Source organism: Chelonoidis abingdonii, chromosome 2 (genome assembly GCF_003597395.2).
Source record: "Chelonoidis abingdonii isolate Lonesome George chromosome 2, CheloAbing_2.0, whole genome shotgun sequence".
Taxonomy (NCBI): domain Eukaryota; kingdom Metazoa; phylum Chordata; order Testudines; family Testudinidae; genus Chelonoidis; species Chelonoidis abingdonii.
This window is the reverse complement of record NC_133770.1, coordinates 1,665,511-1,676,456: the sequence shown is the minus strand read 5'-3', so window position 1 is coordinate 1,676,456 and position 10,946 is coordinate 1,665,511. Positions and strand designations below refer to the sequence as shown.

The window sequence follows — 10,946 nt, the reverse complement described above, 5'->3', positions numbered from 1 at the left end:
ATAAGCAAAGCCAGGCCGGTCGTGTCAGTCCCAAGCCCCGCGATCGGCTCACCGGCGGCGCGAACGTCAGGGCGAGAACGAGTCTCCTGCCCGGACCGAGCAACGGCGCGCTTGTTATTGGTAGGTACAGGAGCGCGGTGTGGGAGCACAGCTGGTGTAATATCGGCCCCACCCTTGGCTTGAGGGAGGCCACGGGATGGAGCCGAGGCACTTCTGGCGAACACAAGCAAAACACAAGCAGAGGCTGTGCCAGGGTGGGCCACTGCACAAGCTCAGGCAGCCCCAGGCTGCTCTCTCGGCTCCTGCATGCCATGAAGACGACACAGGAGGAGCGACGCGGAAAGGGAGCAACCGCTGACAGAGAACCTGCCCTAGCATGAGTGGAATCCAGGGACCCACAGTCCGTTCCCGCCGGGTGGCCCAACCCCTGGGAAGGCATACATTGGTGGCACGAGCCGGGACTAAAGCTGGTAGCCGAACTAGCCTGCATAAGAGGCTATATAGAAAAGGAGCTGAACCCACACTTGTGTCCATAAGTCTCTTCCCTCCTCTCCCAGCACGGATGTCCTGAGTTGGCCGAACGCAGGGCACCAAGCTGGATATATCATTCTATGTGTGAGCTCATGAGATGTTACGAGAACCTGCCTGGGAACCTTGTGATGTGCTAACCACCTTGCCTTCGGCTGAGCTGACTGGACTGAGGTGTTGAGGGGCATCGGCATTTCGGTGCCATGACGGGAGGACGTGGTGGTCAATTTCTCCGCCGGAGATGAGCGCGTCTACGATGGCAAGGGATGTACCGACTGCTACGGAGAATTACGAGTGGGCATCTTGGGTGAGGATTCCCTTATTAAGCAGGAGAAGCAGCGCCTTGGACACACCAAAGCGCCTAGGGACTCACACTCTCTATGACCGGGCACTGCCGTATGTGTGGAAAGCCTGGTCGGGCTAAGCTTAGAGACTTCCGACCTGATGAGGGACTGCCACGGCGTGCTAACGTGGTGACGGTCGGGCCCGATGTGCGGCGTGCTGGCAGAGATCCCATCACTGTCAGCCCCCTTGTTTGCGGTCACCTAGGAGGGTACTGCTCCAGACCAGGGTCCTCCTCATAGAGGGCGCACGTCCTCTGCCAGTAAGCAACCCGTTGTTGGTTGCTTAAGTGTGTAATAAAGACAGATTGGAGCGACCCGTGGCTGCGCAGGACCATCGCGGCGTGCCCAGGGCGCACGGGCCGGGGGGAGGCGGCTGCCCGGGGGCCAGTCCCCGCACTGGGAAGCGGCCGACCCGGGGGACGAGCTGGGCCCCTGGGAGCCAGCGCGCGGGGGAACCGGCCCCCGGGCGCTCCGGAGCCCGCAGGCGGCAGCTGGAGCCCGGCTCGCCGCTGGGGCTTTGTTCCCGCTCGGTGGGGAGGGCAGAACTACAACTCCCAGCATCCCCCGCGCCAGGGACCCCCCCCCGCCACCCGCCAGCCTGGCTCCAGCCGGAGCCTCGTGTCCGTGGGGTGTGTGCAGCGCCTGGCGCGGCGGGGCGGGGCCGGGCCTGAGTGGGCTCCTGGCGCTAGGGGCTACGGACACATCAGCAGCTCCGCAGATAGAACCTCCCCCGCCCCCGGATTCTAGCCACCCCCAGCCGGGGGTTGCCGACTTTCTAGTCTCACAAAACCCGAACAGCCTAGTCCCAGCCCCCCCCCGCGAGGCCCCAGGCGGGGGGGTGGGGCCGAAGGATTTGGAGTGCGGAAGGGGTTGTGGGTTGAGGCAGGCGGTGGGAGGGGGCCCTGGGCTGGGGCAAAGGTTGGTGCAGGCTGCAGGGGGTGAGGGCTCTGCGCTGGGGGTGCTGACTCTGCGGTGGGGTCAGGGATGAGGGGTTCAAGGTGTGGGAGAGGGCTCAGGGCTGGGGCAGGGGTTGAGGTGAAGGGGGCGAGGGCACAGGCTCTGGATTGGGGCTGCGGGTGAGAGGCTTGGGGCGCAGGGGGATAGTTTGGATTGGGGGGGGGGCTCAGGGCTGGGCAGGGGTGCAGGTTCAGCTTAGGTGGCTCCCGCCTAGGAGCCGGACCTGCTGGCTGCTTCTGGGGCGCAGTGCGATGCCATGACAGGTAGGGACTAGCCTGCCCTAGTGCCACAGCACCAGCGACCGGACTTTTAACCGCTCAGTCAGCAGTGCTGACCGGAGCCGCCAGGGTCCCTTTTCGACCAGGTGTTCTGGACACTGGTCATCCTACACAAGCCCCCTGCTAGTCCAAATCCCGGAGATCCCAGGCCCAGCCCCGCCCTAGAACAGACCCTCCCCCAGCCTGGCGCACTTGGGGATCAAAGAACACGGCAAGAGACCCAGCTGGCAAACCAAGGGCTGCCCAGCACCGTAACACACACAGCATGGGCAGGGCCTCTGCAGAATACAGGGCCCGAGACGCAAACAGGGCCCAGGCCCAGGGCACGACGGGTTCCAGGAAGGCGAGGGGAAGTGCTTGAAGAACCGTCCGAGGAGAGACAGGCTCAGAGATGGGGCCTGCCCCCAGGTCAGCATGTAAAGCCGTGTGGGGAGAGCCGGTCTAACCCAGCGATGCAACGAGCTGCCCACGGGCAGGGAGAGAAGCTGGCATGGCTTTGGGAGAGGGAACAAGGGACCTCGGCCCATAAATGCAGCAGCTGACTTAGACTTAGCACCAGGGACAGAAATCCCTCCTGGGTGCTGGAGCCGGGTTCAGCCCACTGGTGGAACGTTGACGTGCTGCGGCTGAATCCGGCTGCCAGGAAGGGGCTTTCCTGGGAACATTTGAATCAAAAATTTCTTGGGAATTTGTTGAGGTTTTGTCAAAAACAAACAAAAAATGTTTTTTGGCAGCTGAAAAGTGGAACGTTTTGTGCATACGCTTCCCCACGCCGGCCCTGCAACGACAACCCAACCCTGGTGCCATTGAGTCAAAGAACATTTTTCCGTGGAAAAAGCTTGGCTGAAAAATGTGTGGCGGGCTCTAGACACCTGAGAACCAAGCTCCGACCCTGCACTGCCGCCTGCTGGGAACTGTGGTCTTTCCTCCCCGCCTGCTGAGGACCAAGGCAAAGTCCTACTCCTCACAGCAGACCAACACCAAGGCCAACTACCGGGGCCACTCAAGTGAGGGGAGGGCAGAGGGACAGTTTGCCCTGAGCCCCCCAGTTGAAAGAGCCCCCAAGCACAGTGCCCCGGTGCACCAGGCTGCAGTGCTCAGAGTGGGGAGTTGGGCCCAGCCCCACAGGACAGGAGGCACAGCTGTGGGGCCAGTGCAGGGGGGTTCAGTCTCGAAACCCCTGACCCCAGGGCCTCCCTTCAGTGGTCATGTTTTGGGAGGGGGCGTGACTGGGGCTCACCTTCAGATTTTGCCCCAGGTTCCCTATGACGAACTGGGACTGTTCTTAATGTCTGCTCTGAATACTGTGTTGGTGCCTCAGTGTCCCCTAGGCAGTTCTTAAGTATTAGGTGGTGGGATAAGGGTGTGTGATTGCTGCAGAGCAAAGGGCCAGTGCACCTAAATGCCTGGCACTCTGTCTCCTAGCAACTGATGGCCTGGGCCCCTCCTCTGCAAAGGTGCCAACTGAAGGGCAAGGTGAGACAAAAGAGCGTGACCCTCCGGCCCGGGAAAGGAACTGCAGCAGAGAGAGGGGCTGGAGGGGGTGGTAGTCGAACTGCGGGGACGAGAGTGAAGGCAGACCTAGGGGTCTGCTCACTGCCCCTGCAAATGACCCCGCCTGAGGTCGTTCGCGTAATCACAAAGCTCTGTTTTTTAGACCTGTTCACTGCACGAATAAACCTCTGTTGCTGCTAAATCACGTCCTGACTGCAAAGTGGGTGCAGAAATCCCCTGTGCTCCCCCAGGACCCCGCCTGGGTGGGCCGCTGGGAAGCACACGGAGGGGCAAGGATTGCTGAATGCTCCAAGGAGAGACCCAGAGTGAAGACATGACTTCTTGGCCCCTGAACAAGTCGTCTCCAAGAAGGGGCTCCAAAGCCTGACGGCTAGGGGACAGTTCCAGAGCAATCGCCCAAGGACCCGTGACAAACTGGTGGCAGAGTGGGAGTACTGCACCCGTGGATGGCCTCCGCAGTAAGTGAACTGGGGACAGTAAAAACAAAGAGGGATAAGCGACCAGGCGTGCGAAGGCTCAAGAAGGGAAGGTTTCAAAGGCATTAACCTCGGAACGTGACCAGCGAGAAAGACTGTTGAGTAACGGTCCCCCTGAACTGCATGAGCAGCCTCAGGCAAGGAGCTGCCGCTCGACCCTGGAAAGAGAAGGATTTTGCAAGTAGCAGTGTCCACCTGGATGCAGGAGCAGTCCCAGGGCGGAGAGTCGCCAGCTCGACCCAGGCAAAAAGTGGGACACGAAGAAGCTGCACACCAGGGGTTCTCGCTTCCTGGAAACCACTGGGGAGCTAAACGCACACAGCCTAGACAGAGCCACTGAACGTGAAAGTGATGCCATCACATCTCCTTAGAAGTGACTATTGATCTGCACAAAGAGAGAGTTACGCATGGCAAGTCACCAAAGCACATAATCGGCAGTGGAGGAGGAGGAACCCGCTCTGAGGAGCAGATCCTACCCAGAGGGCTAACAAGAGATCTGGGAAGCAACTGCGCAGCAAGCCAGGCACCGAGATCTGTCCGCCAACCAGACAAGGGTCTTCACAAAGTCCCCCATCAGGGGACCGAATGATGGGATGGAGCACAAGCCCAGAGAGAGCGAGAGGCCATGAAGAGAGCAAAGCTGTGAAAAGCTCAGGAAAGCAGCACAGCGGGACGGGATGGTGAAGTGGAGAGACATAGGGGTCCCCAGGGTCAGTGGGGAAACACGCCTGTCAAGGCGAGGCCTGGGACAGAGACAACTTGGTGCAGCCCCAAGCTGAGGACCTGTGTGGACCTGGTGAAGTCCCTGGGGTAAGTCCCTCACCTCTGCCATGGCCATGACCCTGTGCAACGCAGGAGGGTCGGACTGGCCTGTCAGGGCTCCCAGGGATACGATGGGAGCCCGTGGGTGAACGCTCCCTTGACAGGACCAGCCCACTACTCCTGAACGCCAGAGGTGAATTGAATCCAGGAACCAATTGGCTTGATGAAAGGTCCCAGTGTAAAAAGCAAATGACCCTGCTTGCAAGTGGGGAAGGGGCCGCTGCTCAATATACCCTACCTGTAACCACACCTGAAACTGAGGGAGGCAGAGATCTCCCGCCCCCCTCACAACCTGAAGAGGGGCCACGCGGCTCTGACTGATACCAAGAGCAGAGAGCTCGCTCCTGCCCACTGGGACAAGCCAGGCAGCGCTGAGCACGAGGGAGCGAGACCCCACTGAGTGGGACACCCAGGCAGGGCAAGTCGCGACAAACCAGGTTTGCATGCCAACATGCGCTGGGAATGATTATACAGCATGAGGAGAGCACTCAGGGACATAGGCCAGGGAGGCTGTGAGCCCCAGCCCACCAGTGAGAGAAGCAGTCCCACTCCCTGCCCCATCATGAATCCCAACCGGCTCAGAGAGATCCCTCCTTGGAAGATAGCTAGGAACGGCTGGCCACAAGCGCTGCAACCCCCTGGAAAGCCGCAAGGACAGATCCGCGGGAGAGGGATTCCCTGTCCCAGACGGCTTCCCCAAGGGAACGTAGAACGGGGAGATCGGAGTGCAAGCGGTGTCCCCAGAACCACAGGTCTTCCCTCTTCAACGCTGATGGAGGAAGAGTGAGGGGACCCCTGGACCTGAAAAGAGGGAGATGGAGAGAAGGAAGACCTCCTGTGATCCTTGCAGGTGAGCCAATCTCCCCACCAGTGTTCCGCATATCAGAGTCACTGAAAGCAAAACCCCAACAGCCTGAGAGAGAGTCAAGGACACTGGCTTTTAGATGGAACCACCGTTACAACAGCCCATGGTGCATCCAGGGGCTGACCCCAAGGAATCAGAGGAGTCCTGGTCTAGGGGTATCAAACTAAAGCCATCAACATGTGCCGATCCAACCCCAGCCTAGCCCTGGGAAAATTCTAGACAAGCAGAGGAAGGAAAACCTGCCCTAGCAACACTGATAACATGGCATCTAGCCACCGGAGGAACAGGTCCCAGGCAGAAGGGGGGCTGCGCCTCAAGATTGACTGACAGTAAAGCGGAAAGCTAAAGAAGGGTGGGCAAGGTGTTGTCTGGGACCACAAGGTGAGCGGCTTGCCAAGCCCAGAACTGTCCAAAGGCCAAGATGGGGCTCTTAACCAAGAAGCCCGAAGCGCAGCCAGATGCTGGAAAGACCCTGTCCCCAGTTAAACCCAGGAAGTATTGGTGGCAAAAGGGACAGACGCATAAAACCTCCCAACATGCGCCGGAGTGCCCAAGCACACTCAAGCCAAGAGACGGGCACAAAACGGGAGCCTGGGTAACACTCACACCAAAGGAATGAGAGATCTGGGCACCCATGAACATGGTGGGTTCTAACTTCCCCAGCACTGCTGGAGTGAACCTGGCCAGTCGGTCTCCGAAGAGGGGAGAGATTACGAACGGACTTGTCTTAATGTCTGAAATATGGTTGGTGCCTCATGTCCCTAGCATCTTAAGTATAGAGTGGTGGATAAGGGTGTGGATTGCTGCAGGACAAAGGGCCAGTGCCCTAAATGCCGGCACTCTCCTCCTAGCAAACTGATGGCTCTGCCCCTCCTCGCAAAGGTGCCAAACGAAAATGTGAGAAAAGACAGGTTGAACCCACTGGCCCTGGAAAGGGCTTTAGCAAGAGAGGCCGAGGTGGTTCAGTCTGGAAGCTGGCGGGGAGGAGATGAAGGCCAGACCTAGGGTCGCCACTGCCTCCCCAGAAGACCCGGCCGAGGGTCCGGTCGCTGTATCTAACAAGCTCGTTTTAGACCCCTGTTCTCGCAATCGAATAAACCTCTGTTTTTACTGGCTAAGAGTCAACCTGACACGCAAAGGGGTGCAGAACCCATGGCTTTCCACCAAGACGGCCGCCTTGGGTGCTCGCTGTGGGAAAGCAATGAGGGGCAAGAGAGTGAATGCTCCCCAAGGAGAATGACCTCGCAAGGAGTGGAAAACGTGGTGAGCTGCTTGCCCTGAATACAAGTCTGCTCCAAGGAAAAGCTCCCCAGAGTCCTGAACGGCTGTGGGAGCAATTCCATGAAGCACGCCCGGGACCACGACCATTCCCCAAAAGCTTGGGTAGCCAGGCCATTGAGGACTTTCAAGCTATGGAGACTAGGGTCCTTGGACCCGCAATGCCTGGCCCCGCGTCACCCACATGTCTGACTCCATTGGGACTCATGCCCTTGCCAGATAATCAAATCTCCCCCCTCACCCCCCTAGTACTGGCTCTGGCGCCAGCTGCTGGATCCCCCTCCCTCCCTAACAGCTGCCTCCCCTCACCTCCACTAGCATCTCAGGGCGCACCCAGGGCCCCTGCATCCAACAGGCTCGCACTGGCTTGAGCAACCCTCCTGCCACACACCCAGAGTGGGCAGCTCAGTTCTGGCCACCCCAACGCGCAGCAGGCGAACCTGGCGATTTGCGCGGTTCCTGCGGATCTGCTGTCCGCGCGCTTCCAGTGTACCAGCGCAATTGCTGCTGAACGCGGGACACCGCAACCTCCGCAGGCGCCCCGCCGAAGAACAGCTGACGCGGCCCCCCACGGCTTGCCAAACCCCTTGCCGCCTGGTGCTTGAGCCGCCCTGCCCCAGAGGAACATTCACTGGAACCTGCCGGAGCTGGGGACACAGAAGGACCAGGAGCTGCTGGGAACAGCGCATCCCACTGCCTGTGCGCCCTCGTGACGGCCTCCCCAGAATGAGGAATTGTCTGGACCCCCAAGAACAAAGTCATGGGCTACCAGGTATCATTCATTATTGTCTGCTGTCTGATTAATTAACATTCATGTTAAATCAATGTAAGTAGAGAGAGAACAAGTGGTGTCCCCCAGCTCTGTACTGCCCAGTCCTATCCAAAGTACAATAAATGATTCTGGGAACAATAGCACAGGGTTATACATTTGTGTGCTCAGGTTCCAGGAATATCAGGCCGGCCCTGCCCAGCAAATATTGGAGCTGGTCCTCCCCCCTGGCTCCGTCCCTGGATCGGGCCGCCCGCCCCCGCCGGGCCTCCCCCCTGCCACGCCCTGCGAGCAGCCCAGCCCACGGCCACCCCCGCGTTCCCACCCACCCGCCCACGCCACTCTCCCCCGCTCCGGAGTAGACGCGATTCCCCGCCAATAGCTGCTGCTGCCCCAAGTCCTACGTGCCTTGCCCTTCACAAGGCAAGAACAGCTGCCCCTACTGTGCCCTACCCTAAACTGAACCTTCTCCACGCCCCAAACCCTCATCTCATACCAGAGCCCTCATGTCCCCCTGCACACCGACCTCATCCTCAACCAGAGCCCTTCCCCCGCACCCTAACCTCACACAGCCAGACCCATCCCCCGGCACCAATCCACCCCAAGCCAGACCCTCATCCCGCCGACCTATCCTCAGACCACCCGAAACCCCACATCACAACCCTCATCCCTGCACCCTAACCCAACCCAGCCAGAAGCCTTCAATCCCCTGCAACCCTAATTCTCAATCCCGCCCAGCCGAGCCCTCATCCCCCCACACCTCGAATCCTCATCCCCAGCCAGACCCTCATCCCCTTTCACCTAATCCTCAACCCCAAAGCCAAGCCTCATCCCCCTGCACTCTAATCTCATCCCCAGCCAACCGTCATCCCCCAACACCAATTATCATCCGCCACCAAGCCCTCGATCCCCCCTGCCCACCCTGATCTCAATCCTCAGCCAGAGCCCCTCATCCCCTGCACCCTAATCCCAGCCCAGCCAGAGCCTCATCCCCCCGCACCCTAAACCTCACCCCAGCCCGAGCCCCTCCGCCCAGAATCCCCATCCCACCCCACAGCCCTCACCCCTCACTCCCTCCTATCCCCAAACCCTCCCAGAGGTGCACCCCCCCGTCCCTCTCCAACACCACCCCTCCCCCCACTAAACTCCTCCCAGAGCCGCACCTCACACCCTCCAGCCCCCACCCAGCCCAAAGCCCACCCAAACTCCGTTCCAAAGCCGCCCACCCCAACTCCCCCTGCACACCCACTCCCCTGCCCCATCCCGAGCTCTGCAGCCAACCGAATCCCAAAACTGCACCCTGCACCCCTCCGCATCCCTAATGCCCAGCCCAGATCTCACCCCATACTCCCCTCCTCAAGCCCCCCCCCAGAGCCTACAGGTGGGCGAGTGAGGGGGAGGGTTCTGGCACCAACCAAAATTCTACAACTTCACCAGGCCCTGGAAAAGGGGGAAACATAGTGGCAAAAATTTGCCAGAATCTACGAAAACTACTGCCAATAGTAAAATCCCAGACAGACTGTAACACAAAAAGGATCTCACAAAACTTGGGCCTGGCACAAAATGCAGAGATCAATTTGAAAAATGCCAAAATAATGCACAGGAAACATAATCCCAAATACGCATATAAAATGATGGGGTCTAAATTGTTTTACCACCAAGAGAGATCTATGAGTCCACGGATATGTCTCGAAAACTCCACTAATGCAGCAAACAGTCAAAAAAGCGAACAGAACATGGATCATAATGCAACCCTTCTGCCCCTTCTGATTTGGCACAACAAAGGCGGATCAGTAATCAAGGGGTGCCATTCCAAATAACACAAATGCAAAACTGGCTCAGAGCCCCCACCCATGACCGGAACTCATAACCACACCCCGTGCCTCTAGAGCATCAATAACTTCCCCTCTCGTAAGCAGGAGTCTGAGTGTAGCAAAAATCCTTTAATAAAGGAGGGAAACAAGCGAGCATCACATTGAGAAACACCACAAACAGGATAAAATACAAATCAAAGCAAAACCCCACTCCCAGTACTTTGGCAATTCCTTCTCCTTAGTCCAATCACATCCCAAAGTCCAACAAACCAAAATGCTCTCTGGTCAGTGCCACCTCCAGAGTCAAAAAAGGTATCGCAGATTGCCCCCCCCAGCCTGTGTAAATGGAGGGCCCACAGGTGGTCAGGCCCACACAGAGTGTTAAGCCAACCTTGCGTGGGCCAAAGGCCGAACGCTCCACCCCCCGTGAGTTCTGCCTGCAGCAGTCCACCACGAACCATCTCCACCCCACCACGTGCCGCTCCTCCACCACCCAATAGCCACCCAGCATCCCTCAAAACCGCTCCACAAGCTGCTCCAACACGGCCAAACGTTCCACAACCTTCTGCCACGCTTAGCGATAGTCCTTCAGCTCCCCCACTAGTAGCAACAGCACCATGCTCTCACTGAGTAATCCACTCTTAGGATTCAACTCTAGAGGGAGCCCTAGTGCTGGTGCATGCCAGTGGCCACATGAATCAGCTCGCAGCCTTTAAATGGGACCCCTAAGAACAAAATTAGCTCTACTCTTCTCTTCTACAGTGGGAGAGGAGATGTCAATTGTGTTCCAAGGCGTGGGCGAGGGGTGGGGGCAACATACCAACAGGTACATCACCACCAGTCCCCAACCTCTCTCAATCACTGGTTTGGAACCCAAGTCCCTGTCCTAGCAAATTCAACTTAAATTAATATTGAGACATCTCTGTCATAAAAGTGTCCCGGGTTCCTCATTCCACATAATCCAGAGTGCAACCACTTATTTACCATGCCCCAAAACAAAAAGACATTGGGGATCCCAAGCTGTCAAAAAAACCACCCAAGGCGCCTGTGTGCCCCAATGCAGAATATTTAAAACTCATACCCCCGTAATACCCAAACAGATGTCAGGTAGGGCTCTACCTCTTACATAAAGAAAAGAAGAGTAATATGACAGAAAATACACTATGCCTCTATAAAATCCATTACCCCTAACTGAATACGCGGCCAATTCACACCCCATCTCAAAAAAGATATATTGGACGTGGAAAAAGTTCAGAAAAGGGCACAAAATATAGGGGTAATGGAACGGCTTCCGTAGAGA

At 58.0% G+C, this 10,946-nt stretch overlaps 1 protein-coding gene across 1 annotated transcript in view; it reads left to right on the top strand.

The window, feature by feature from the left end:
• Nucleotides 1–784: 784 nt before the first annotated feature.
• The window catches only part of LOC116818212 (transmembrane protein 176B-like), a 39,593-nt gene continuing 29,431 nt past the window's right edge, over nucleotides 785–10,946 (top strand). Inside the window, exon 1 of the mRNA XM_075063416.1 lies at nucleotides 785–835. Within this exon, the coding sequence (XP_074919517.1) occupies nucleotides 785–835 (51 nt within the window). The remainder of the gene's footprint in view (nucleotides 836–10,946) is intronic.